The 26,934-nt window shown below is 47.5% G+C and overlaps 10 protein-coding genes across 10 annotated transcripts; 7 read left to right on the top strand and 3 right to left on the bottom strand.

The window, feature by feature from the left end:
• Positions 1-31: 31 nt before the first annotated feature.
• F5891DRAFT_991874 (Rrp15p-domain-containing protein) lies at positions 32-1,365 on the bottom strand. Its single transcript, XM_041378149.1, has 3 exons — positions 875-1,365; positions 645-824; positions 32-588 (listed from the first exon to the last, which is right to left on the bottom strand). The coding sequence occupies exons 1-3, from the start codon at positions 1,332-1,334 to the stop codon at positions 524-526; spliced, it is 705 nt and encodes a 234-aa protein (XP_041233749.1). The 5' UTR covers positions 1,335-1,365; the 3' UTR covers positions 32-523.
• F5891DRAFT_3059 (DIL domain-containing protein) lies at positions 1,361-4,914 on the top strand. The gene is made up of 10 exons (XM_041371289.1): positions 1,361-2,007; positions 2,057-2,454; positions 2,512-2,730; positions 2,781-2,931; positions 2,987-3,460; positions 3,512-3,557; positions 3,611-3,734; positions 3,790-3,864; positions 3,914-4,054; positions 4,105-4,914. The coding sequence occupies exons 1-10, from the start codon at positions 1,635-1,637 to the stop codon at positions 4,738-4,740; spliced, it is 2,637 nt and encodes an 878-aa protein (XP_041233748.1). The 5' UTR covers positions 1,361-1,634; the 3' UTR covers positions 4,741-4,914.
• A 1-nt stretch (position 4,915) lies between these two features.
• F5891DRAFT_2907 (NTF2-like protein) lies at positions 4,916-7,079 on the top strand. The gene is made up of 13 exons (XM_041371227.1): positions 4,916-5,150; positions 5,219-5,493; positions 5,554-5,878; positions 5,929-5,953; positions 6,018-6,034; positions 6,087-6,164; positions 6,221-6,235; positions 6,287-6,329; positions 6,381-6,433; positions 6,485-6,495; positions 6,548-6,637; positions 6,705-6,710; positions 6,765-7,079. The coding sequence occupies exons 1-13, from the start codon at positions 5,049-5,051 to the stop codon at positions 6,928-6,930; spliced, it is 1,206 nt and encodes a 401-aa protein (XP_041233747.1). The 5' UTR covers positions 4,916-5,048; the 3' UTR covers positions 6,931-7,079.
• A 78-nt stretch (positions 7,080-7,157) lies between these two features.
• Positions 7,158-9,667, top strand: F5891DRAFT_1097436 (uncharacterized protein). Its single transcript, XM_041363528.1, has 14 exons — positions 7,158-7,718; positions 7,766-7,921; positions 7,969-8,057; positions 8,107-8,221; positions 8,279-8,378; positions 8,429-8,510; positions 8,557-8,618; positions 8,666-8,744; positions 8,799-8,855; positions 8,905-8,959; positions 9,013-9,027; positions 9,078-9,254; positions 9,304-9,369; positions 9,424-9,667. The coding sequence occupies exons 1-14, from the start codon at positions 7,277-7,279 to the stop codon at positions 9,465-9,467; spliced, it is 1,539 nt and encodes a 512-aa protein (XP_041233746.1). The 5' UTR covers positions 7,158-7,276; the 3' UTR covers positions 9,468-9,667.
• Positions 9,668-9,707: 40 nt separating this feature from the next.
• On the top strand, positions 9,708-12,785 carry F5891DRAFT_991824 (10 TM acyl transferase domain found in Cas1p-domain-containing protein). Its single transcript, XM_041378148.1, has 8 exons — positions 9,708-10,030; positions 10,084-10,167; positions 10,226-10,305; positions 10,353-11,067; positions 11,114-11,374; positions 11,423-11,580; positions 11,641-12,036; positions 12,104-12,785. Exons 1-8 carry the CDS (start codon positions 9,919-9,921, stop codon positions 12,737-12,739), a joined length of 2,442 nt encoding a protein of 813 aa, XP_041233745.1. The 5' UTR covers positions 9,708-9,918; the 3' UTR covers positions 12,740-12,785.
• Positions 12,786-13,437: 652 nt separating this feature from the next.
• F5891DRAFT_2669 (uncharacterized protein) lies at positions 13,438-14,988 on the top strand. The gene is made up of 2 exons (XM_041371142.1): positions 13,438-13,898; positions 13,954-14,988. Exons 1-2 carry the CDS (start codon positions 13,478-13,480, stop codon positions 14,787-14,789), a joined length of 1,257 nt encoding a protein of 418 aa, XP_041233744.1. The 5' UTR covers positions 13,438-13,477; the 3' UTR covers positions 14,790-14,988.
• A 1,119-nt stretch (positions 14,989-16,107) lies between these two features.
• On the top strand, positions 16,108-17,997 carry F5891DRAFT_1133967 (uncharacterized protein). Its single transcript, XM_041364764.1, has 2 exons — positions 16,108-16,210; positions 16,265-17,997. The coding sequence occupies exon 2, from the start codon at positions 16,279-16,281 to the stop codon at positions 17,914-17,916; it is 1,638 nt and encodes a 545-aa protein (XP_041233743.1). The 5' UTR covers positions 16,108-16,210; positions 16,265-16,278; the 3' UTR covers positions 17,917-17,997.
• A 19-nt stretch (positions 17,998-18,016) lies between these two features.
• On the bottom strand, positions 18,017-18,938 carry F5891DRAFT_2729 (ribonuclease H-like domain-containing protein; the record flags this gene model as incomplete). Its single annotated transcript, XM_041371150.1, has 5 exons — positions 18,017-18,242; positions 18,301-18,455; positions 18,512-18,607; positions 18,663-18,784; positions 18,838-18,938. The coding sequence occupies 5 exons, from the start codon at positions 18,933-18,935 to the stop codon at positions 18,117-18,119; spliced, it is 597 nt and encodes a 198-aa protein (XP_041233742.1). The 3' UTR covers positions 18,017-18,116.
• A 1,422-nt stretch (positions 18,939-20,360) lies between these two features.
• Positions 20,361-21,405, top strand: F5891DRAFT_1160341 (uncharacterized protein; the record flags this gene model as incomplete). The annotated part of the gene is made up of 4 exons (XM_041365223.1): positions 20,361-20,568; positions 20,622-20,754; positions 20,803-21,268; positions 21,318-21,405. The coding sequence occupies exons 1-4, from the start codon at positions 20,431-20,433 to the stop codon at positions 21,403-21,405; spliced, it is 825 nt and encodes a 274-aa protein (XP_041233741.1). The 5' UTR covers positions 20,361-20,430.
• Positions 21,406-21,474: 69 nt separating this feature from the next.
• On the bottom strand, positions 21,475-26,536 carry F5891DRAFT_1179683 (nucleoporin; the record flags this gene model as incomplete). Its single annotated transcript, XM_041365823.1, has 22 exons — positions 21,475-21,711; positions 21,767-21,909; positions 21,964-22,068; positions 22,125-22,245; positions 22,298-22,547; positions 22,601-22,740; positions 22,800-23,137; positions 23,184-23,269; positions 23,321-23,397; positions 23,451-23,525; positions 23,576-23,593; positions 23,619-23,709; positions 23,761-23,870; positions 23,918-24,089; positions 24,141-24,246; positions 24,292-24,482; positions 24,531-24,720; positions 24,773-25,504; positions 25,556-25,971; positions 26,022-26,118; positions 26,165-26,275; positions 26,329-26,536. 22 exons carry the CDS (start codon positions 26,534-26,536, stop codon positions 21,475-21,477), a joined length of 4,014 nt encoding a protein of 1,337 aa, XP_041233740.1.
• Between the last annotated feature and the right edge of the window lie 398 nt (positions 26,537-26,934).

Below are 26,934 nucleotides of genomic sequence, written 5' to 3'. Positions count from 1 at the left end.
CCGGAATGAACCTCACAAGTTTCAAGGAAGGCGTGAAAACGACTACCCAGATGTAAGACTCAACGCCGCATGTAACTTCTTCTGCTGTACCACTTGCAGCGTTGTTTTAGAATTAAATTATTAGCGAGCGGAGACTCATGCTGCGTCGCATAAATAATACAATCCATACCCAAGATCGCGCTTAGATGTGAACTAAAGGTCCTCCTTGTACATGAATGACGTGCGGGTGCATCGATGTTAGCGGTAGACGGAGATGAGACTGAGAATTGTGGCACAAAGGGGTTGACCGTATCATGTTGCACGAAGTAATTGGTCGCTCTCGAATGCGAACATTACCAGCTGTCATACACTGTCCAATGCTCTCAATACAACCTGAGTTCCCCCACTGCGAGCTACGACGAGTAAGCCTACTAGCCCCTGATGAACCATCTGGGCAGATGTCACGCCAACGTAACAAAAACAATGAAGAAACGGTTGACTCTATCGTCTACGGTCTGTGTGGGGGAGACTAGGCACAAGACGCCTATACTTTTGAGACGATTCCACCTGACCTGATCATGTCGAAGAAATCGTCCTTCCCAATTGTCGCTGCAAAAGGTATCATAGCGTCACTTCAGGTTCCCCACATCATTTCAAGCACGAACCTGGATTTCCTCTCCCGATAATATTGTCCTTGTGCTTGGCCTTTTGTTTTCCTTTCGGCTTCTTGTCCAACAGGGGCGCTGAAAGCGTGGGTTTCCCTGTTCCTCGCAGACCTTTTGACTGTTCGGCGGCGATGCCCGCCGCTGCCTGCGATTGTTGAATAGTATTAAAGAGTTTCACCACTTGAGATATTTTCAATACATATAGGAAATGCAAGCAAACATATACGCACCTCCTCGTTGAGCAACCTTGCGCAAGGAGCGTTCGCTCTCGCCGCCCCAACCTCCGATAACATCCCGTATATGTCCTTTATCCGCCTTTTCCTTCTTCTCTATTTGAATCACTTTGTGGGCCTTCAATTCAAGCTTTGCACCATTTTTCTGGCGCGCGATAGAAGGTTTGAGCGATAGCGGCAGGTCTGACGGTGCAATGGTGTCAAGCAAACCTTGCAAGGTAGCACCAAATTGTGAGGGCTCTGTTGCCCGCCGCTTTCGTTTCAATGTTTTCTTCGACTTTGTTATTCTTTTATCCGCAATTTCAGCCTCCGTGTCCGGAGAATCATCGTCTTCTGATGAAGAAGCAGAGGTCGTGGACTGCTGTGCAGCATCGAGATCATTGCCACTCTGTTCGTGGTCTGCACCAGACGCGTCAACATCGCTATCTTCTGATAGCCTTGGCCGTTTAGCGGGCATGATGTGGTTGAACTAAGGTGGATTTGAAATAAGTCTAATTTTAATTTGGACAACTAGTCACTTCGCTCACATGCTAGCACTGAACTACACGAGCATGTTTAAAATTTTAGTCTAACACCATTCTCGCAAGCATCGAGGTCCTACAGATCATTCTTTGTACAGGCGATTGTCACGGAAATCTCTGTCTCGCCTAATCGCGGTCTTTACAAGGAGAAGATAGGTCCCGTCTGGTAGTCGACGCGGTTACCGGCAACAGCTGCCTTGCTGACCCAGCATTAATCCCAACGTTTTATCATAACGATGATCCCTGTATCGCTTGGACCACTGGATTTCTCCCCGGAGCCTGATCTCCATCCTTTGTATCCGAGTTCAAATCTAATATCCCACTTGCTGTCACCCGATTCGGGCTTAGCACCCTCCCAGAAATCTGAACTGGTATCCCATTCACTGTCACGAGCATGCGTATTTGGGGATCTATCTCTTCTCCAGCATCTTTTGTCTGACCATCAATCACAACCTTATGTCGACCTCAGTGCACGCGACGAAGATGGGCTTAGCTTGATCAGTCTTGCAATCCTAGGTTTCGGGTCTGAATCGGAGAGAGATGTCGAACGTGAAGAGTGTGTCCGGCTGCTGATTGCACAGGGAGCTGACGCCACCTCTGCAGATAAGGGTGAGTACATCGCTTCCATCTCACCCAGTTGTTGACATTTCGCTATTAGCCGGCTGGACTGCCCTCCATCACGCTGCAGTTCTTTGTCCCCCTACTCTGGTCTCCCATCTGATGACGCATGGATGCTCTCCTTTCGCAGAAACACGCCGACGGCTGACACCGCTCGATATAGTGACTGCTCACACTGTTCTGCCAGGACGTGATGACATTGCGTTGTTACTGGAAGAAGCAATGCGGAGCCAAGGGTGGATGGGAGGCAGGATGGAAAAGAAGCGGAGAGCATTGGACGAGCAGCTCAAACGTAAAGGGAGACAGAAAAGCGTACGCGAGAATATCTCAAAAGTGCTTGGTCTACAGAATCAATGGTGGGGTTCCCGTGAGGAAGATGAAGGCTTTTCATCAGATGATTCTGATGGCGATGATGATGAACTCGACGAAGAACTGTATGTGAGTTGCATATCCTCCTTGAAATTACATTTGCGGTTGCCTTATCTTGTTATGGAGACTCCGAAACTAGACTTTACATCTATGCTCGCATGGTCTCCACAGGAGCTTTCACATATTTTCGATGCAGTCATCACGACCTCCCATACTTCTGTTCGGAATTCTCAACCTGCCATTACTTTATACCTTATGGCGCGTTTTGCATGCTTAACATGCGATCAAACCTGGCTTGAAGATCTTGTACTAGGAGCGACAGATGCAATCGAAGAGAAGTTCTTTGTGTGCATGCTTGTTACCTTTATGCTCTCACCACTAATCCAGTCACTCAGAGCCGTTCAGAAGATATCACTTGTCTTGTATTTTGCTTATACAACGCCACCATATGGTTGCACCTCATGCAATGCGACAACGCTATCAATGAGTGTTGTGAAATGCTAGGCTCATTTGAGCTCCTCGAGCAAGTGATCAACTCTGTGTTTGGTACGTTTCATTCGGTATCGTTTGATTGTATTTTTATTCCTGACGTCGTCTGAAGTATTCATCATTCGTTACGCCGAGCGTAGGATAGATCAATTACTGGACGCAGCGATACTGGACAGTTCGCTCGTGGCATCGGGATTTGAATCCGTGCAGTTCGAATCAGAGTGGTCATTCTTGAGGCCGTTTAGCGCCAAGAAAAAGAGTACGACAAACACTCCAAATCATGGAACACCCAAGAATAGCACACCATCCTCACCTCCTTTTCTACCGAGTCGCCCACCATCTCCGTCCCCTATGTTACTCGGCCCCGCGCCTGTCACAGCTAAAGGATTGTCATCGTTGAGACAAACCCTTTCACGCGCAAAAACACCTTCGACAGCGTTCAACACGCATTCTGACGTCCCGCAAACTACAGGATTGCGGGACATGACTTCGTTCTTGACGGCGCTACATACACTTTTAACCCTTTCAGACGTCAATCCTGTGCTAATGATTCAATTCTGGTCTCAAGTGATGTACTGGACTTCGTGTGAGTGTAATTTTCCATCCTTTTCCACTTATAGTTGACTCGGAGCGTTAGGTGAAATATTCAATCGAATTCTGACCAGGAAAAAGTATCTCTGCCGGTATGTATTCGTTGTAAACGCAGTCTACCAGTGCTCACACATACCGAGCATAGGTCTAAAGCGGTACAGATCGGCATGAATCTGGTTGTGCTGGAAGAGTGGATAGAAGATATGGGTCTACCTCGTGGAATCGCATCCCATCTTTCACCTGTACGGGACTTGCTGAATTGGCTTCAGGTGAGGTCTCAATACTCGAATTTATGTTGCCGCTCGCTTAATGTCGCGATCACAGTGCCTGTCATCGATCACGGATTTTTCCAATCTGGTAGCTACGATACAGACAATGAAGAGCATTAACCCGTTACAAGCAAGTCATTTTTAGACAACACAATTTTGTGCTTACCGCTCAAACCCAGATGCGACGTGCTGTGCGAGATTACAAATATGAAGTTAATGAGGGGAGGATGACAGACGAGTGTATTCAATATTTGACGCAGCTTCAAAAGGACTGGGAACGCCATCGTGTTAAAATGGGCGTTGAGGCCCTGCGCAAGGAGGTATTGCCCTGGCTGGTATCTTTGCTAAGCAAAACTAATACACCCACCAGATGGGCGAGCGTGAGCGGGAACGTGAGCTAGAAGATAGCATGGCGAACGAAGCTAATGCAAGCCTCAACGCATCTTCAGAAACATTTGCTGCCCAGCATGGCATCGACGACTTGTTCGATCGTTCGCACTCACAATCGGAATGGGAACCAGCCAAGGCACCTCAAGTTCTAGGGGAGCTTCTAGATTCTCGCCATATGCTGCCCCTTTTCCTTCCGTCAGACCCTCGCGTGCTTTCTGCAACGCCCGAAAAACGAGTGGTCAGCGGATACGGTGAACGAGCAGGTGCGCGAACCGCAGCCCACGCTCGGAACACTAGCCAAGCAAGCACTCTCGATGGAGGGCCAATGAAGTGGAGATGTCGCAGTAGAAGGGTACGAAATGTCGACTTCGAAACACTGCAGTGGGTCGACAGGTTCAGGACTAAACCACAGACATTCCAACTGCCCGTGCATGAAGAAGAGTACGAAGAGACCTACCCATCCACACCACTATCCGATGGAATAGATGACTTGCGCATCAACACTGATGTGCCCAACACCGTATCGCACGGTACCCCACTTACCAAGAGACCATCTGCTCGCAGTAGAGGGCGTCCTAGTCTTATTGGGGACCCTGTCATACCAATTTCTTTATGAATCGTCAGACTCATTTGTTCATTATCTGTCATTGCTCTACCTCGATGTTGCATTCGGATTGGACTTGCATATATTACGCATCTGTCGTGTTACCGTTTCAACAATCTGTCGACCACGAATTTGATGATAAGGGAGGGTAGTACTTGGTTGAATAGGAAAGAGCCGCTTATCTCAATTCGTCTCAATGATGTCAAAGGGAGACTGACCGCCTTGATCCAGCCCAATAATGGCATAGTCTGCCTAGCCAGACCTTTATAGACGCAGGAAGATAATCATTCCTTCTGATAAAGCTCCACCACAACCACAAGATGACGCAGACAGAAGTATTCTTCAATACCGTGGCTTCCGTAGTGAAACCCGCGACTCTATTGATGCTACTTCCCCACGATCAGACTAGTTGGTGCCAACAGGTGTGTTATCAGATATTCTCTTTGGCCAACTCGGTCTCAACTTGCTATTCGATGCTGTCACTTTCCAGTTCGCACAGGAAGGATACAATGTCGTACACTTGACATACCCTCTTCCCCCCAATTCTTCTTTCAAGGATGCGATGAAAGTTGTCGATGACAAAATCATTGCTCTAGGAGCTGACTGGGGACTGTTGACATACGGCTTGACCACAGAAGATGCAGAGACCCTTGTGTCGAAACTCGCTCTCTCGCTCGCAGATTTGAAGGCTTGTACTCACTTTTGCCCAGATGCTGAGGTTACCCATGGTTTTTTGATGAGGGACAGCCACAAGAGACACATCCCGTAAGTCGACTATTGCCTCGAGCGTTGTATTAGCTTATGGTTGCCATCCATTCTACTAAGAGTCGCTTTTCATCTTGCTTCTTCCCAAGAATTGCTCCATGCCTCTCTATTACTTTTCGAGGATCCGGCTAATCTTGGTTATTCTCTCCCGACTCACTCTCGATTACCGGTGCGGGTGTATTCATACCCTCTGGTGTCAAAATCCCCACCGTTTCCCTTCTTGATACAACCCCCCGTCTGTGTGAATGTTAACAACACACAATCGGTCGACCCATATCTTCGCTCGGCCTCTAGTCTATCGCTTACCCGGACCCTTGAGTTGTTGAAGGCACATCTTGGCCCTCATTTCAATCTGGAGAGGCTTTGGGAGAAGCACACTTATTATGTACATGAATAGTATGGCGCTAAAAAAGTCACTCACACGTTTTTTGGCAGGAATTTGTCGAAAGAAATGCACCTAGTACGTCAATATATCCTTGCCATCGCATTCAAAACCAGGGGGGCTAAATTCATTCTATCAACAGAGACGATGACTACAATGGTTCATCTCCATTCCAAATGATGAATTGACAGGCAGTAATATGTTGACACAGGTTGCCACACCATACGTCAATCATGTTGCAACGATGATTGGGGGTGTCGGGTATGACGATCTGACGAGATTTTATAAGGTTAGTGGACCATCGTGACGATGTTCCAGCTCAGCGTTCACCTGCTCGTCTCTTAGTATCATTTCACAACTGTAAGGGGTAATATTACCCTATGCATTTTTCGCTTTCACGACCTGTGACAGGTAACACCTCAAGACGTTGAGCTCATTACCGTCTCCCGGACTGGTGACGTATACATAGCTCAGTTCAGGACTTGACCCGCTAAATTTTGTTCAGTGGGCTGTGACAGGATTGTTGATGAGATGATTTTCAAGTGCCACCACACATCTGTGCGTTGCGATTCATTGATATTCTATGAGCAAGCTAAATTTGCTTTCCAGGAAATAGACTAGTACGTTTCAAAGGATTTTCCCCCTCGTCTTATGAAGCCGACCCGTCGATAGTTTTCTGCCTGGAATAGCTCCGACAGGGAAACACATTGAGATCGCCATAGTCGGGATAGTTGCCTTCAGAGGGGATAAGCTTTTCTTCGAGTGAGTGCATTCAGTTACTCTTAGAGGAGTCTAAAGGTGCCGTTATCCTCAACGCTGCTACTATTAGACATCTGTGGGTATTCCTCTGAGATATTGGCTTGTAGGCTACATGGCTCACCCTTTTTAGGTATTGGGATCAAGCTGGGGTTCTCGTGCAGCTTGGACTGCTGGACCCCTCTAATCTTCCTGTTGCTGGAATTGAGGCTACTAGGAAAGTTTTAGACCCTTTCGGTATGCCCAGTAACACACTCCTGAAAAGATGGCATGAAAGCAAGGGACTTCCAATCGACTGACGGTGGTCAGAGATTAGAGGAAGCTAGACGAATGCAGTTGTATATGATCCAAATATGATCTTTCAATAGTTTCAATAGTTGACGAAATTCAGCGCGCATGCAATGCATTCTGTACAATGTGAATTGCACATCAGCCTCGTTGACTTCAACTTGTGATCTGTCGCCAGGTTCATCACAGCATTTGACTGCGGAGTCCGCCGGTAGTAGTGGTTGGGGCAGTGTGTGTGACGTGATACGGTTTGAAATTCAGTCTTGAAACCTATGGCTTGCAGCTTGGCAATCCACATATAAGCTCTTTCCTATACGACCACCTTCACTTGAATCCTTTGCCGTGCTTCTGGAAATCATGGCACATTTTGATACAAACCATCCAGCTAGATCGAATTTCCATACGGATCCTTTTGGGGATAGCTCGGACAGTCGAAACAAACCCTTTGACGGTTTAGATGGGATAATACAAGACGATACCACAACTCTCGCAACAACTACGAGCGGCATTCCTGCCCTGGACCCTTCATCATTCTTGCGTGGTGCTGGTCGAACCGAAGCAGAATCTCTCATCTTCAACTATCGACGTACAAAGTCACCAACCCTGCCAGCCATACCAAGCCGGCAACCTACACCGTCGTTGTCCGAAAGAAATGGACCAGTTTTCAGTGACTTGAGTGTCCCATATAAGGACGAGGACGAGGACTCAACACGTCCATCATCTATCGTTGGCAAGTTAGACGACCACCTGATGCATAATGCTGCAGATATGGGACGCTCAGATAGTTATCAGGACCTGGGTGTGTCTTGCGGCCTTGGTAGTGTAACAATGGTCTAAACTTTCTAGAATACGCAGAACCATTGGATGAGAACTCCAAGCTTGCTGCAGACAGCGCATCTCCGTTTCAGAAGGTTCTCAGGATGGACATGGGGAAGTACCCTATTGATCAGCGGATCGAGGACAAGAAGCGGGGTATCGGGCGGCAAAAGTACCCTTACGTTGGTGAGCATACAACTGTCATCCCATCAGCGAGACATTTATCCTCGTAGTATGGGCCTTAACAATTATCATGGTTGGCGTTTTCATCAATGAGTTGGTGGTGAACACCAGAGCACAGGGTACCCCAGTATCCTTTAAGGTTTGCGAATAAACCGTGAGCACCATATTCGTTGCTGACCTCCACTCAGCCAGTTGTAAACCCCATGCTTGGGCCATCGGAAAGTGCATTGATCAATTTAGGTGCTCGTTTCCCGCCATGCATGAAAGTCATTCAAGGACTCCCCTTAACTACTCCGATTGCGTGTAAGATAAACTTGTCTTACTTCCTGACGACTCTAACTGATCCGTCTTGATGACTAGGCCTCAATGATACCGCAAATCCGCCAGATCGGCTCTGTTCGATTGAGGACGTATGTGGGTTCGGTGGCTTCCACGGCGGCGAGCCCGACCAGTGGTTCAGGTAAGCAAGCTGTGGTCGTAATAGTTCAGGGCCAAACTTCAGTACTTCAGATTCATCACTGCCATCTTCCTGCATGCAGGATTCATCCATATCATCCTCAACATGCTCGCTCAGTTGACAATATCCGCTCAAGTTGGTGGTCTTTCTAGTCCAATTATTTGCTCTTATGCCCCTCCAGATAGAGCGTGAAATGGGCTCCGCTGGTTTCTTTATAACTTATTTCGCGGCCGGGATCTTTGGGTAAATCCTTCTTACTTCATTGTTATGCACACCAACGTATGGCACAGTAACGTGTTGGGCGGTAATTTTTCACTGGTCGGCGCACCTTCAATAGGCGCTAGTGGTGCCATCTTCGGTACAGTCGCGGTAAGCTGTAAAACCTGTTTGCACCTCTTACCTTTTGATCACCTCGCAACTTAGGTTACATGGGTGGATCTTTTTGCACATTGGAAATATCAATACCGACCTGGTAGAAAGGTGATGACAATCACATTCATGCTTATTTTGCTCTTATGTTTTCCCGTAGCTCGCCATCATGACAGTGGAACTGCTGTTCGGTATCGCTCTTGGGTATATACCTTGTACGTGCACACTTATCCTGTCTTGAACATCATCAATAACATTTTCTCGATAGATGTGGATAACTTTGGCAAGTGACTGTTTGTCTCGTCCCTCAACTCAACTCATAGAAAATTTCAGCTCACCTGGGGGGCTTGTGTATGGGTCTTCTCGTTGGCACAACCCTGTACCCTGTGATCAGTCCAACGAAGCGCCATAAGCTCATTATGTGGGCTTTCCGGCTGGCAGCCATACCATTAGCAATCGTCCTCTTCGTTGTCCTGATTCGGAACTTCTATACTTCAGATCCTTATGCGGGTTTGTGTTTGTTGCGATCACGAAGACATGATGGCTGATAATTTCTTAGCGTGCTCGGGCTGCAGGTACCTATCATGTATACCAACTGCATCTAACAATCACTGTCAAGGTACAGGTATGTACTTCCTCCTATAGTTTATCGTCCGATTAATTGCTGACTGTTGTATAGGCTTTAGCACTAGTAATACCACCACTGGCGGGTCGAGTATTTAAATGTAAACCTTCCGATCTCATACTTGGACATTAACTTCGTGTACTGCATCATCACTTTATGTATATCAATGGCCAATGGACAGTAATACTACACTGATAATTTGACCGAACTCCCCAGTGATGAGTGCGAGCATCTGGATATTGCACGTTATATCATGTGCATGTGGACATTAATAACAGATCATTTTGCGGTACAATAACGACGTCGGTAACGAGTAAGCCCAATAAGGTACCTGTACACAGCACGTTTCAAACGACCATCGGGTTCGCTGTGTCGCTCTGCAGCTCATCGACACTAGTGATGATCGCGAACTATATAAAGTCTCGCCCGATGCTTACGTTGGGGTTAAAAACTTTGCCAGCATAATTAATTATCTCACTTCTGACTTCAAGCGCTGAAGCATAAAGACATTCCTGTACTGCCACGTCGCAGCAGACTCTCACCGCCATCATGTCCTCATCTAAAAGACTGTTCTCGCTGAACCCTTCATTTCACCACTATCTAGCGTTATCTACCGGAACACTCGCCGTATTGGCAGGGATACTACATTATATAATTTCTGGTTAGTGCATTTATCCCTCATACATTTTGGCTCTGCGTCTAACGGGGTCGCAGGCCGAGCGGATCCACTGCATTGCAATTCCTTGCTTACTAGAGGTACCTGGTTGGATGAGAACCACCGGAACTGGCAACCTGATGGTGTGTTGTCTGTTGCTCAGGCTTCCATTGTCTTGCTCACCCTTTAACCAATAATCAGGTTGTATGCTACACACATACCAGTCGAAGGATACCACGTCTTGCCTTGCTTCCAGACGCGTCGTTTTTATCGGTGACTCCGTAACACGCTCGCTATATTTCCATTTATGCATATTGTCGATCCGAAGCTCCCTATTACTCCTCCTGATGACGACCATAAGCATTCTAACTATTCGTTCACTTCAGATTCAGTAACAAGACTGGATTTTTTCTGGGATCCGTATTTGAATACATCAGGCACTCTTTCTCTCGTTCATGGTCACCTGCCTTCTCCTGGCGTCGATGACCGTCCTGCTATACTTGTCCTAGGTTCGGGCTTGTGGTACTTGCGTTATGCCACTACCGGTGGTCTCCCTGCCTGGGAAGCGAATATGGAGAGTCTTTTGGAGTCTGTCTCTGCAGCACAGAGAAAGCCGGCAGATGAGGTGATAATCCTTCCCGTGGAGGACATTGTATCTTCAAAACTGTCTCCTGAACGTGCCGAAACCATGCACTCCTCAGATGTAGATGCGATGAACTCGGACCTCCACCATCGCATCAATCCTCCATCACCTGCTATCTATTCCATATTCTCCAGCTCCCCCGCGGCTTTACCCGTTTCTTTACCCCTTGTTTTCAATAAGATGCTTGACGACGCTAGCACACAAGATGGACTACATTTCTCAGACGACATCGTGAAAGCGCATGCCAACATCCTCCTTAATTTGCGTTGCAATCATGTGTGGCCAAAGACGTCCCCTTTCGACAAGACATGTTGCCGCGCTTACCCGTTGCCGTCGTTCTTGCAGCTTGCTATCATAGCAGCTGTCGTGGTGTACGGACCAGTCATGTGGTATCTTGCGTGTGAGCCCGTTCTTTCTTGATAAACACAAACCTGATTATTATTCAGACACTCGAAATCCGACCAAAAGTATCTCCTTCGCAGGCGAATACAGACCAGCTGTTGTTTTCGGTTTATCCATCGGCCTGATCTTTATCGCTGATCGAACTGGCTTCTGGCTGAAAGAACAAAAACAATTCAACCCGTGGACATTTGGATTTCTCATGCTATGCTCTCTCGCGGCGGGGCTGACAACGGTGAAGCGTGCGGACAAAGATATGGGCTTCCTAAACCGTGATCAAACCGATGAGTGGAAGGGGTGGATGCAAGGTTCGTCACTACGACATTCATGTCTATATATTCTCACTCTCGTCCCAGTCGCAATCCTTATATATCATTACTTGGGGGCATCCAAGATTTCTGGAATCTACAATCCTATTCGAGTGCTGGTCGCGGCATATTTGTTCATGACTGGTTACGGTCACACAACCTTTTATATCAAGAAAGCCGACTTTGCCTTTCTGCGTATTGCTCAGGTAAGCGGATCCGAGCCTGCCTTGTAACAGTATCATTCAATAACGTCGAATTGGTTGTAGGTATTGGTTCGCCTAAATCTTCTAACGGTAGTCCTGGTATACACCATGGACGTCAATTACCTTTCGTACTATTTCTCGCCCCTCGTCTCGATGTGGTTTCTCATCGTGTACGGGACAATGGCGATAGGCTCGCAATATAACGATCGCATGCCATTTCTATTATCGAAGATTGCGATCTCCATGGGCATGTTCACGTGGTTCATGACTGAGACGTGGATACTAGATACCGTATTCGCGTTTCTGGAGCAGATATTCAGCATCCATTGGTCCGCCCGTGAATGGAGTTTCCGGGTAGTTCTTGACCTGTGGATCGTGTATTTCGGGATGCTTCTGGCAATTGCTGTAATCAAGATCCAAGCATATCGACTCACCGACCATCATCTTTGGCCCATGGCGGTGAAAAGCGGCTGTTGTGATTTCTATCTTTATCTTGCTGTGGTTCTTCGCGTTTGAACTCATGCAGGAAAGCAAGTTCACCTATAACGCATGGCATCGATATATATCATTCTTGCCCATCGTAGCATCCATCACTCTCAGGAACGCAAGTCCTTCCCTTCGTTCATGCAGCTCTCGAGCTTTCGCTTTTATCGGCAGATGTTCCTTGGAGACATTCATTATCCAGTATCATCTATGGCTCGCAGGTGACACGAAGGGTGTTCTTGTCCTTCTTCCTGGAACACGCTGGCGTCCAATAAACTTCGTAATCTCCACGATCATATTCATCTACATCTCCAATCATGTTTCCCATGCCACAGGAGAGCTTACAACGTGGATATGTGGAAACAAGGAAAGTTCACTTCCCACTTCAACTCGCAACGTCACCCGCCACACGGCGTCGTCAGGTTCCAGCGCAGAATCTGTTCCCCTCGCCACTGACGTCCAAAGTAAGGATGGCGACAGTCATCCCGTAAAACCTGATTCACCCGTGCGACCCACAAGGCGGTGGGTGGATAGATTAGCTGATGGGACGTTGCCACAGCGTGAGCCAGGCTACAAGGTGTGGTACAAAGAGTCAGGTTGGATACCCGGAGTAAAAGCCAAGTTGGTGGTATGGATCGGAGTGATGTGGCTGGCTAACTCATTGTGGGCATCAACATAGCATGGTACTACATATCCATCTGGACTCAACACTAACACGTCTTGGCTTATGTAGATATCCTTATATCATTCATCGATATTGTTGCAGAAACGGTTCGCCGGTGAATATGATACAAAAATATTTAAAATTGATCTATGTCTATGACAACTGATCGTATCTGCCATGTACCAGTAATGACCTGAAAAGAAGAATCAGCATCAAGTGTGATTGCAGTGATGGCATTGTAAAGTCAGTATTAGCATGGATGCTCATCAACACTTGTCCTTTAGACAAGGTCAGGGCTTGACTTCTATTTTGTTCGATCATTCGAGAAGGGAAAGGGACGTGATACTCACGACTATCGGCAATTACAAACGTCGTCGTGGTGAACTACAAAAGATTGGTAAGCATAACGATGCGAATAAACTGAGCATCAGAAACAGCTCAGAAATTTGGGTATAAACGAAAAAATTCATTAGCTCTGTGAGCTTCGAAGTAGCGATTCGTTTGTATCGTCACCGCGAAATGAGGCTCGACAAGTTGGTGCTTACCTTGATTGAAACAACATTTCAAAGAGAATGAAAGAGAAAGCAAGAGCAAGCCTGGAGCCGCTTCCGAAAAAAAAACCAGGCATTTTAATATGAATGTCACGTGCAATTTGTTAAGGGCTGGTCAAGGTGATCGCCTGCATTCGCGTGGCTGCATTGTGGCCTGAAGGACTTTTGTAACAGTGTCCACCATTCTTTCAACAACAAAACCATGGCAAATCTTGTCCATCCCCCGCTTGATTTCTTGCACAACCCAGCCACTCATCCGCCGTCCTGCTTGGGTTTTGGTTTTGGCCTTTCAGTAAACCCCGGAGCTAGTTGGCAGTCTACAATGACCATGGGACATACGCAGCCTGCTGCATTCCAGCAATTAGCCTCTAGCATGAACCTACCTGCTTCTGTGCATCGCTCACAGAAGAGAAGACACGAATTTGACGATGAAACCGACAGCTCCAGTCGACATGGCGCCCGGGACGTAGCTATGGACCGAAGTCCAACACCAGAACGCCCTAAGCGTGGAGCACCTAAGCGAGCAAAGATCACCTCTGCAAGTAACTCAAAAGATGACAAAGGCGGAAAAGAAAATAGTTCAGTGGGCTCAGATAACGATGTTGACGTTGGCGTTCTCCTTGGTATGTCGTTTTAGTCGCCTATCGTATCCTGGTAAATCTAACCTGCTTTAATCAGCGAGTTTGCCACCGCAATCACTACTTCCTCTGCTTAATTCCATGCTTAGTGCTCAGCCATCACTTAAATCTCTTATACTACCTCTGATACCCCGTCCGACGCTGGATACAGCTATACAAGCTCTGGAGCAATCAGCTCGAAAACTTCGGGAAGCATATCCTTATTCCAACCCTTCATCATTTGCGCTAGGATCATCATCATCAACTACTTCCTTTGGTTTTGGATCTGGGATCACAAACTATAGAACACCCGCCGGCGGCCTACCATCTGGCTTCACACGTTTCGGCCAGCAGAGCCCAGCAGGCCCACCTGATGGTGGCATGCGAGAATCATACATCTTATCACGTCTACGACCAGCTATACATGAGTTCGTGTCCGCCTCCATGTCATATGTGCCATATTTTTCCTATGCATCACCTTCATTGCCGTTGCACGTTGATTCCGGTGCTTCGTCACAGTCGCTCTCTGCAGCCCTTCAGCTGCAACACAGAGACAGGTCTCATCCGTCAGAGACTTTTCTCTTCCTTTCAGCCCTCACGAACCATATCCTTTCTCAACCACCTCTGACACAATCATCTCTCGCCCCTCTGTTACTACCCCGGCTAATTCAGGAGTGGCGAGCCTGGATAGATCGGATAGATGAGGTCGTAAATCAACAAGGGGGGATGTTCGGAGTGGACACCGTTAGAAGTTGGGAAAAGGGCTTGGATGAGTTTGCCGAGGCGAAAGGTCCGGAGGGATGGCAGGACATGCGAAAGGTGCGAGATCAGTGGGTAAGCAAAGTCGGCTGGCTGGTGGGAAGGAACGTTCTACACCTAATGGAGGAGGAACTTTGATAATGGAACTCATTTTTTACTGTTAACGATCCTGAGCGGAGCTCTCGTTGGATTATGGTTTACTGATAGGTCATAAGTTTTTTTTTTCTCGTGGCACTCATTAAGTGTGTATTTAGTCATGATCGATTCTTATGCTCGTAGTTTGTATGACTATATGGAAGGTGCACACCTGTTTCAAATTCGTCATATCATCGCACGTCTTTAGGTGCATTAGCCTTCAGATCTCAGACGCCGCAGCCCGAGTGCCTACAGTTCCGGCGATCCCAAAACACCTGAGTGTCTTATCGTGCAGGGGTTGCGACCCCGGAGTTCAGAATCTAGGTGCCTTCGGGTCAGTCAGCTTCAATGGCTAGGTGACTCCCAACAGCGTTTAGAACGTCGTTCTAACGCTAAATCTATGTTCTCAAGTCCTCGTGCCGATGTGCCCGGGTCATCGTCAAACGTCAGTATTTTGCAAGTCTGCATGTCCAAAACGCCCAGTTCTCGAGTGACATCAAGAAGGGGGGTAGACCCTAGATTCAAAACGTGTTCAAAACACCTTTCAAACTCCGTGACTATGTTGGCTTACATGCTAGAATCTAGATATCATGAAGGTTTTCTAGATTGCGACGAGGTGCACTCCGACTTTTAAGCTTAAGGTTCGAATCAAAATCGAGCCTGGGCTGCGGAAAGTCACTTGGTAAATTTCAAAGACAGTAGAAAGACTATTTCTGAGTTCGAACGCACTGCATGATGCTGACGGATCGCCAACTCAAATAAATTTTCAGCGTCTTGGTGACACGCTGTGAACGTCGAAAATATGGCACCAATGTGTCGGGCTCGAGAAAACACCGTGACCGAGCTTGCTGCTGGTCTTCTAGTGCCAGCGCCTGTGCTAGATCGACACATGTTGTTGCCCCAGTTTTCTCCGTCGATCGCTACCGGAAAACGACTCTGGGGTGTCCCTTCAAGCCGCATCAAGCGATAAGAAGCTTGACAAGGAAAAGCAATGATTTTTTTAGTAAGACCATGACACCCGATGGTGCACGTTTGTGCCCTGCATCATCATTCTAGGAACCTTGTTTACGATAGAGTGGACCAACCCTGCTGTGAAAATAAGCTCGATGTAAGCTTTCAAGCATGCTTCTATGAAATGCACATGCGCGACGTAATCTGAAGTCAATTATGAATTATTAGTTCTGGAATAGTCTAACGAACGTTCCACTCACCAAAAGGCCGGCCTGAAGTGTGCACGCGAAACTCAGAGCGATCTTGGAGCGTAGCTGAGGCGCTGAAGTGACTTATCGCACATGACGGAAAGTGTTTGTCACTGTTTAGTTTAGAACCTTGTCAGTCGAGCCTCCAGAATCGGACGAAATCAGAAATATTGTTCAAGGCAGAAGAAGACTGCAAGCGCCAGTCTCCCAAAGCTTGCCTTGCAAGTAAGTCGAAAAAAAAACGTGCAAAAGTCAGAAGCGATATTGACCAGCGTGTAGTTGCGAGCTCATGCATGCTTCATCATGCATCCCGCCTGCTTAAATGTTCATATATTCCGCCAGACACCACGTCTTCATTTTCTGCAATTTTGCAGTCAGCTGCAGCTCGCGCTTGGACACGACGTGTTAAATACCATGGATCTCTTCTTCCAGACAAGAAGCGTGTCGGGATGTCTAGAAAATCACGTTCTGACGAATCGTTCGTGCGGCAACCTCAGACACCACGTCGAGGTCAATATGTCATACCCATAGATCCCGACTCCATCTCTATAAGGGAGGCTTCGTGGAAGGATCCAGGTCGTGCGGAACCAATGTATATCCAAAACCCTCCCTCCGAATCCGCTACTTTCGTCAGTGCCCATTCCCTCGCCGCTGCGCCAATACCTCACCTACCAACTCCCACCTCTTGTGAGATGTTCTATCAAAATCTCTTGGACATGCATAATTACTCGCACTCATCGCTCACTACACTCGTCAACTACCATTTCTCAAACCCTCAGGACACGCGTCTCCTTCGTTCAACTCGTTCCTTCAATTTCTTGGTTTCTCTTGCTTTAAGACAAGCGGCTTTCGGCACTGCTGCACGTCTTCTCAATGCCATGAAAGCCGAGTCGGTCCTACCAAATCTCGAAACGTGGAAATTAACTGTAAGGTGGTTGGTACGGACTGGCAGATGGGATGAGGCTATGAGACGTGTTCAACGTGTTATGAGAAGAGAGCGGTGGCCAAAAGAGTTGGGCTTACGATCTGGGCATCAGGACGGACTACCATTGCCTTTGTGGATGGAATTTTTTGGCTCTTTGAAACGTGGTGCTCTACGACGGTGGGTTAAAATTCCGCAACGGCGAGGCTATGGATGGAAGTCTGCGAACTTCAGATGCGTGGTCTTGCAAACATCCACGGTCTCTGGTCCAGTGCAGGTTTCTCGCTATCGTTCTCTTATGAACATGTTTCCACTCGTTGCCTCGCCCGAATATTCTCAGCTGCCACCAAGGGCCGTCTTTTTCATCGCGGAGGCTATGATTCAGTTGGGAAACCACGTCAAGGCGCTCGAATCTACTTCATTATACTTCCAAACGCTCCCCAGGAGACTCAGCCGCAGACAACAGCACGCAGTGCTGGATATCATTCACTTGCACACCAGGGCTGTAACCGAGAAATCAGGACTTGGCCGACATTTCGCCCAACGTCGTGTTATCTCCCATCTACTTTCAGCTCACCCTGGGATCCGACCATCGTCAAAAACACTATTTTTAATCCTCGCAAGTCTCCGGTCTTGCAAACGATGCGGGACTCTCGCCATGAAGTGCCTCAAAACTTTTCGCACGCGGTGGGGTCCGCGCACAGAATCCAGCGTTGTCAGGCGGCGGATCGCTAGTCTCTCCATCAAAGAAGGACGTCTTGATATCGCCGCGGTTATGCTCGAATCTGAGCGAACACTTCGCTTGCAGAAGCAATCATGGCGAACGCAACGGGACATTACGGGAGGGGCATCCCCTCGGGCTTTTACCAGGTTACTTAGACGGCCAACTGCAAAGATTTTTCATGGAAGGGGAGCCGAGAATAGGAAATGGCAGGCGTTGAAGAGGAAGGTTTCAATGCTGAAGCAAAGAAGAGTCGAGGATTGTGCAGTGACGTACCGAGTAACTTAGCCAGTCGTTGTAGATTTACTTGGAACTCCGAGGCGAAGCTAATGCACCCATACATAGAGTCATAAAGCCCATAACGAACTGGCATAAAACGAATTGGCATAAGACGAGTGTATAGTAGGATTAAAAGCATCTAAATACGAAATAGTCCTGCGGAAGAATGTCATGTAGGTGTAAAGAGTAGTAATCGGCATGGAAATTGTTCAGAGATAGCAACGCGAGAATGTGCTAGGAGGAAGGGATGAGGGCCAATTTCCGATGGCAATTGCCCCTTCCCATTCAGACGAAACAGTCCGATACAAGTCAAGTGCAGCACGCGCATTCTCGACCTACGGGAAACACATTACTCAGGGGTCGAGCAGGACTGTCATGATAGTAGGAACTCACTGGGTGAAGCTGGCCATCTTGACATCGACGGCACATCAAATGCCACATAAGAGTTTGAAGGCCGATCACCTGATTAGGAGACCGAAGAGCGTTTCGAAAAGGCTGATATAGAGCAACGTCCCGAGTACCCACTGCGGGATGAGGAATTCCTAGAACTGGGTAAGACGTCAATAAGTGACGGCCGGGGTAATTGAACAAAAGCTATGCTTACCAGAGAGATCGTTCCACAGACTGTGGCCAATAAGTACCTTGCCCTTGATAAGGTCAGCAACGTGCTGTTGAACTTGGGCGAAAGTAGGGGTGTCGGCTGGTGTGATAGGTCGTGTGAATAGCAGAAAGATGACACTGGCTTTTGAACTCACGAGAAAGAAGGTGAGAAGATTCTATACCGGTGGTTGCAGTTCGGTAGTCGCTGACTTGCATGGTAGGTGATACGTATGTATCAAGCATGACTTGTCCTTTGTAATCGACGATGGAGACGCGTCTGGAATGTCAGTGTTATAGATGAGCGGGTCATGAACAATCCGCATGACGAACGCAAGCATTGCGGTTGTTCCACCTGGACCAACGCCAACATTCATGCAAGATAGAGCGAGTATTTTATCGCTGGATGGGACAGGGTACTTAGTAGCCATCTTAGTGAGATAGAGGACTGGGTCCTACGGTTATATCCTTCAAGACATAGCGATCGAGATCCATGTCGTAGACTTCATCAAGAAGGAATAGGCTAGCTCGACACAAGGTGCGTTCGAGCATGAGCCGTGGTTGATTGATGTAAAAGCCCGAAGGTGGGCACGTAACATTAATGTGCGTTAGGACTTGACCATTAAAATAATAACGATCTACGGCAGGAAGGAAGAGCTTAGCCTTGTGGAGATCTGGTAAGATTTATCCTGACTCGAAGTCGGGTGAAATTAATGCGAGGTACCTGGAAAAAACACATGATGGTCCTGGTGACGATGCTTTCATGTACAGGCGTGATTACTTACGTCTGTAGACAGGAAATTCCAGAGGGAAAATTGACTGGGACCGAGTATGATATCGTACATCGCTTAGTAGTAGTTGGTGATTGACTAGGACTGTTGTACGACTCTGACATGGAGGAGAGCAAGGAGGAATTAGAGACATCTGAAGTAGATCTGCAAGTATGTTTATGATTGAACGAATGATGTCGGAGCAAGTTGCTACTTACCAACTTAGAAGACTATCGGTTATCGCCGACGGGGTGCCGGTTATTCAATATTCAGTACTATGGAAGGTTTCCCCGATTTCAGCACGACCTAATGTATCAGAAGAATTCTCTTCAAGAGGTGGGGCGTCAAATCAGGTCCCTTCGCCTAATTTGTGCAACCGGGGATTTACATAAGTTAGCAGCGGTATCATCGGAAGGAGGGGGGCATTCAGCTCGTAGCAACGATGGGGGGATTCGATATCAATAAAAAAAGAACGCATCAGCCATCGCCCAACAAAGTGATATTTACTTGATGATAGCGCGCAATAAGCGCGACAATGGCCTGAGAGCGTTATGTGAACTTTGAAGCAATGAAACCCTCGCCTTTGAAACGCGGTGATCCCTTAACCCCTGATGCAGTCGAACAACGTCCTGGATCGCGCGACTGAGCTCTGTATTAAATACGTCAACTCGAGGAACCTAGTCACCGAGTAACATTACCTTCCACTGCCACCGTTTAGACGTAAACAAACACGATGAAAATTAAATTCAAGCACCGAAGCGAACTGACTTGGCACGGATGATGTTGAACTAGAGTTGTGATAGAGTTGTCCCACTTTTCACGCCAGAAGACCGGTGATCGACAGAAGAGCGACGAGTCGCGTTGCACCCACAAGTCCATATTCAAACTCCGTCACGGCGCATATCGGCAGGTGCTAGCTCACTCATTTCTCCTTCAATCCTCGTTCAACCGAGACAGTTAAACTAACTAGAAATACCTGAGAGGACCGCTCTGGCTTAGCTTCATAGCGCTCAGTTACGAAAATCTATGCTCCATTCGGCAATTTCCACATACGAGCCAAATTATGGTGCCGAATGCCCGGCAAGGTCGCCTCGTACGAATTTCCATATATGTCACAATATCTACACAAAACAGGATTCCTCGACGCCGACAGTACATGATCATGGCCAACATGGCAGATGCACAGAACAAACCAGCGCCCGAGCAGGAGAAACAATGTCGTATCTGCTTCGATGGCGAAGACGACTCATTGGGAAGACTTATTCGACCTTGTCTGTGTAAGGGTTCCATTAGCGTCAGTCAGCTCCCTCGAATACTTCGAATATCGATACACTGACATCTATTCAGTATGTCCATATATCCTGCCTGAAAAAGTGGAGGAACTCGTCTTTCAGCAACAACTCTTTCTATCGCTGTCCACAGTGCCATTACCGATATCACTTTGCTCGGACCAAAGCAATTGGGTTGGCGACCAACCCGGGTGAGTGAAACCACTCCGCATAGTGAGACGATACTGACGTCCTTGCAGTCGTAGTTGGCATGATATCTTCCTTTTTGTTCACCTTACTTGTCATGTGTTCGTCCTATGTTACAACGTATTTCATGAGTTCCTTCGACGATTACTCGTCCTACGGATCATCATACTACTTCTTCATTTCGCCGATTGACGTTGGCCACGATCTCATCCGTGCAGCATTACGAATACTTCGAGACCAGGACGCATTTCCTCTAGAGGACGATGCTCCAAGACTGACGAGGACTAATCCTGCCCCGTTCCCATCTTCACCATCATTCTTGAAGCGGTTTGTGCGCAGGTTCGTGATCGGCCTCCCTATGATAGGTGCCGGGTCTATAGTTCATATGCTGCTGTCGCTGCCTCTTCTTGGCCCAGTCCATTGGATAGCTCGTTTCAGGGGTAATAGAAGCCGGAGGGGTAACTCAACAGACATAGCTGCGATGATCATCTTGGGTTTACTAGTTATTGGGATTGCGAGGCACGTGTCTCTTACGCACATTGTATGTTTGCCTGATCATTGCATCCAGGGCGTTATACGAGGCGTACAAATTGACACGAAAGATCAGCGAACGTTTACTTCTGTTTGCGGAGGATGTCATTCTGGAAGTCAATTGATTTGCCCGACATAGGTGTCATGAAAGTAGTAGGATTTTATGACGAGTAATAGATAAGGCATCCCATGTGCTACCAGTTTCTTCTTAGCTGACGTTTGATTCCTTCATAAATTGCCTTTGTCTCCGCCTGATTGGCACCTAGTTCCGCCAGATACTGCCCAACAGCAAGATCTATTCTGCCAACAGGGAATTCTCCTCGGGGAACTGAGGATTGAGGGCGTTTTGCCTCCTCGAGCCAGTCATTTAAAAGAATTGCAATATCAGCGGATACGACTTGCACGCCGCTTTGCGTGTTGAAAGGCGGTATCTGTGTTGCCGAAATTAGATTCACTCGTGCAAAGTTCTCAGATAAGACCCATTACCTGTGATTCATACATCTCATGGAGTACATCCCACACATCCCCGTAAGGAACGCCACACTGAACAAGCACCCGAGGACTCCAACCGTTTGGTAGTTGTGTCCTGTTTTTGAGAGCGAATGTGACCAACAACGATGCAATGTACTCTGAAATTATGTTATGAGCTGAGAAGACCTAGAATAAGTGCAGTCTTGACTCACTCAAGGGGAAGGCACTCTCGGAGGGGTAAAACCGTTTCCCTAGTGGAACAACACTTGCGATGATGTGGTCGGCATTGGTTTGTGCATCCGCACCCTTCTCAATTGCTTAACGAGACGCGAGTAAGACGGGCGCCACCTTTTCGTAAACTGGCCTTACGTACCATCATCAAATATCCTATCCCATATAGGACGGACAACGTGTTCATCGTGATGATCAGAGACATGCAAGATCAAGAGCTTCATGACCGGTAGATCGAATGGTTCCGCATAAACTTGATACAGCTGAAAATGTACATAAAGAAAACAACGACTGAGACCTATCATGGGGACATACCTCCGACATGGTCAACAAGGTCTTGCTGAGATACTTTATTTTCTCTCCAGCTTCTCCAGGATCGTTCATATGAGGTAAGAGGGTATTGTATACCTCGAGCTGTACTTGAGCAACGTCCAGTTTTTCTTCGAGATTGGTAAGGAAAGAAATAGCAGTCTCGTGCCTGCCACCGATGGTCACGGGATGAGACTTCGCATTGGCAACGGCCAGTGTCAGGTACTCGAGGCGTTTGTCCAACAGCAAGTCAGTACTGTATGTTTGATGAGGTGTCGATTGAATAGAATGGATAGACACAACACTCACTCAGACTCTGCTAGGACAGCAAGTATCTCTGCGGCGCGCAACGGTTGACCGTCTTTCACATAGAATTGCCACAAAAGCTGATACTTGGGCACCGTGATCGGTTCCCGCTTCAGGTGGGCTTCCAGGAATGGAGGCCGCATCTACAATCATTCCAGACTTATCAGCGAAGCCAAGATTGTTGAGCACGATAACAACGCACCGCCAAAAGCTCGTCAGCAAGACCACGGTTAATTAACCACTCATATAACGTAGAGTGAAACATCTCGTCCTCGCTGGAAAATGCAAGGTCATAGGCATGGCTGCGGATAGCTTCGGGGTCGTCAATTGCGTTTGACGTTGACCCTTTTACAGAAGGACTCTGTGAGGCTTGTTCCTCAAAGACGCTCAGAGAATGCAGGACAAGGTCGTAACACTTGAGTCGTCTGTCGCAATACTCCTTTCGGATGTCATTTGGCGGACATGCCGCATACCAGTACTCGAGGCCCAGATTATCAGGGTCTAGTGCCTGGGCGCAACTCAATGGAAGTTCCACAGCTCCTGAGCGGGTGTAAATATAGTGACCACTAGACCAAAACGTACTAACCTTTGGCATAACCGAGCTGCTGGTATTCACCACAAACTTCGCGAATTTTGTCAAAGTCTAGCATCCGTGCACCCTTGGTAAACAGTCTGGTGCAATACGGTTAGAATCACGAGCCCCATCTGGTATCTTCAATGTACCTCAGAGATTCGCCGAGCCAGTTATGACGTTCGGAGGGATTTCGTGACTCCATAGCCTTACGAACACTTTCACGAGCCTAATTCACTGTAAGACGGATCACTAAAACAGGAAACAACAACTACGACTAACCTTGTACAGCATGACATCGTCTGTGCTGCAAAACGAGCCACAGCGTTGCTGTAGTACCTCACTGATTGTATCCACCTGTACAGAGCTTGTCATCCCAGTGCAGCAGATTTACAACAGATACGCACGCTAATCTGTTGACCGATCTGTTGGTCAATTACGACTGTTAACCAATGCACGTGCAGCCGTGACACCATTTTGTGAAGTAATAAGGTCTTCAAATGTCATGGAAGTGATCAACTTTTGCGTATCAGGATCGCACCTGGCAATCAGCTTGAGATTAGGAAATTCCCTGCCCATCAGAAATGCTTACTGGGCTGTCAGCTCCCCCAGCCTGTAATCGTTCAACAGAAGTATGAAAGATATTGCTTCGATTGTCCTGGATAACAGCGCTTGGAGCTGGGAAACAGAATTTTGCTCAGCCTAAGGAAGGATTAAGCGAGAGCATCACGGTGTGGAAGACGAATAACCTTCCAAGCTTCTTGCTCATTGCCAGATGACGACCGCGATACTGAATGCTCTCCGGGAGCAGAGTGGAATAGGTGAGGGTTTTTATCTAGGAACTCCTTCAGTGCGAAAAGGTTTTTCTGTACAGTTACCAAAAGGTTATCCTCAAAGTTCGACTGTTGCAAACCAGGGGGGCTGTGCGATTTCAGTATGAGAAGAATTGACTACAAGGGTTTTGGACCTTACCCTGGTTTTGTTAACTTGTCTTTCCACAGTGGCCGTACTAGACGTGCGAAGTATATAGCAAAGCCCTCCCTTCGACCACTAAAGATGGCACTACCAGAACTGTCGCCTGAAAGGTGTGAGTTCGAGTCTGATTAGAGAATGCACTACTCACTTGTACCGTAAGTCACTCGTTCTGTCCAGATTGGTCGCTCGCCAAAATCATAAAACGCTTGCTTAGCAACGTTGGCAATATCGGGACTAATTGTGCAGAGTGTGCCACTTGTCGATGGCTCTCCAGCATCCAGGAAAGTATTCCCGCTTGCAAGACCGAGTAACATGGCACATGTCTGGTCTCTTCCAAAACTATATAAAAGTGAGTTTTTGAGCGACTGTATTTACAAATAAACCTACCTGTCTCTGAACTCAATTATTGGCTGCACCACTCCCTCGGTCTGGACTTCTTCTATGACCGCTTTGAGATAGTCCAAAGCTCGCCTTTTGATCAAAAATGTGAGACCGACATTCGTGAGGATCATAAATTGTCGTGAAGGCTCGGAGAATTGTGTTGCGAGTTCATTTGTGACAGGAGGTGAAGGAGCAACTGACGCAAGGGTCGATTCTCGGGGAACCGTCGTCCATTGACCATGTCCGACCAGGGATGGCTAGCAAGGTAGCATATTCAGTTAAAGGAGGTCGTTGATTTGCTCCAGTCCCATATGATGAGGGACCATATATTGGTTGCTGGGATGGTTGTAGTTGCGATGGCGGATTCAGTTGCCCGAGCGAGCCAATTCGAGTGAGATCAGGCGCGGTGCAAAGCAAAAAGTCTGTCCCATCTGTATCACCAGGCTGAGCTGAGACCATTAGTCCATCCAAATAACACGAGTTTTCAAGTCCTGACACGATGAAGGGACGGGATGGAGGTTGTGGAGGAGAGTTTCGGGTGGAGCTGTTGTAAGCAGGACGATGGGGACTAGATTGCTCGTCTGGATGCAATAGATTTGGGGGTGGAAGTCGTACATGAATGAGTTGTAGAGGTCGCACACCGCCCGCAGCACTTGGGGTTGGCCCATATGAAAACCCATATGTCGAGGTTGATGGAGAGAAGTACAAGCGTACACCGTTCATGGTGATGGCTATCAATTGAACCCCTGTTCGCGATTCACCCAGGTCTAGGACATGTAGAGCCACGATCTGGAAGTTTGAAGGGGTAAGAGCGGGAGAACCAGGTGCCTTCTCTTGCGCAGACTTGTAAAGGTTCGACATAGTTTGCACATGGTGCACAGCCTTCTCGCTGCTGGCCTGGTAGATAGATATCGAGTTCCTGGCAGACAGGGTATAGAAGCAATTGCGTTTTGGATCCGAGATCACAGCAACAATACGGTCTAGGTGCAAGGGTCATTCATCGCAAGTCAAGGGCAAAACAAATCACAGACCTTCCGACTTTGGTGAGGTGAATCTCGGGAACAGACTCTGTACACTTCCAACAGAGTGGTTGACTATATGCACCCGTTTCGAAAACCAAGATTCGCTCTGTTGATAGTGCAGTTCGTACAAACAGCCATCTTGAGAACCACACATGAAAATGCGCCCGTCGGACATCCCCACAACAGAGGTCATTTCGATGTCAGTCGAAACTGTCATGTCTGTTGCATACATTCTGATTTCTTTGCGGGAGCGATTATTGGTACCAATGACGGTGGACATGGACAACCCAATTAAAAGAACGGATACAGGAGTGCAAATGACCATGACGGATGTGATTTCGTCGACGAAGACGCCGACTTTTGGTTTTACGACAGCGACATGCGTGATGACGTCCGGTTGGTCGACAAAGGAGCTTATGTCTTGGCTTTGGAAGGGTTGTATCAGTTTGAAAAGAGGCATGAAAGGGATACATACCCCTCAATATAATCCCAAAGAAATAGCTTATGATCAATTGATATCCATACACGCTCAATTTCGGGTATTAGACCCATGTGTGAAGTAACGTTGGTAGCTGTGAAGCTTTAGGCTAGCATCAGAGCCAAATTTATTAAACTTACTGTTATAATACTGAAACAGTGCTTCAGGAATGCCTACAAGCCTCCTCTTCTGAAATGGTGCCCGGTAGTCGTCGGGAAAGACACTATAGAGTGCTGACGACTGCCCACCAGCTGGCAAGGAAAGTTAGAGATAATGTGAATATGCCAGAGGGTTTCCAACTTACGGGTGGTAAGCATGTCACCGATATCTGGTATTATCTGGGCATCCTTGATGAACTGGTCGTGCAATACGCGACTTGCGCTTTGGAGACCTGGAAGGTCAAGGGCAGAGGCCGGCCTTTGTTGGTTTTGGTTCTGACGAAATACTGATGAGGGTGTGCCTATACTTGGCTGCTGTCGATACGACGTAGAGAAGGGGGCTAGTGTAGCCATTACAGTGGTGTTCTGTGCAATGAGCAGTTGAACAAGTCGCGTCAAGGAAACAAATCTTACAAACCACGTGCCATTTTGCCTTATATGGCTCCATCGTTTCACTTCAAGCTTGTCAGAATTTTCATTGATCCTGCCTACTGGAGTCTAGGATAATAGGCAGTCTAACGATCAAGTGATTGATTTTGCAAGGCGACAGTTAGGTAGGCAGTCAGGCGGCGATATTGCAAACACCGCCGAACGCCGAGTTTCGACAGACCTCTCCACCCGGTCACTACTTTGCCTGACGTGACTACCAAAATCGAATGGAATTTCATATATAAGCATGGTCCTGGGTCTAAATCTAGGACGGTATAGGGACGATCACTGTCGCGGGGAGGCAGTGAATTTCAGCCTCAATG

The sequence above is a fragment of the Suillus fuscotomentosus genome (genome assembly GCF_016647785.1).
Source record: "Suillus fuscotomentosus strain FC203 chromosome Unknown F5891scaffold_1, whole genome shotgun sequence".
NCBI lineage: Eukaryota > Fungi > Basidiomycota > Agaricomycetes > Boletales > Suillaceae > Suillus > Suillus fuscotomentosus.
Note: the sequence above shows the minus strand (reverse complement) of the source record. Positions and strands in the feature narration are given on the sequence as shown.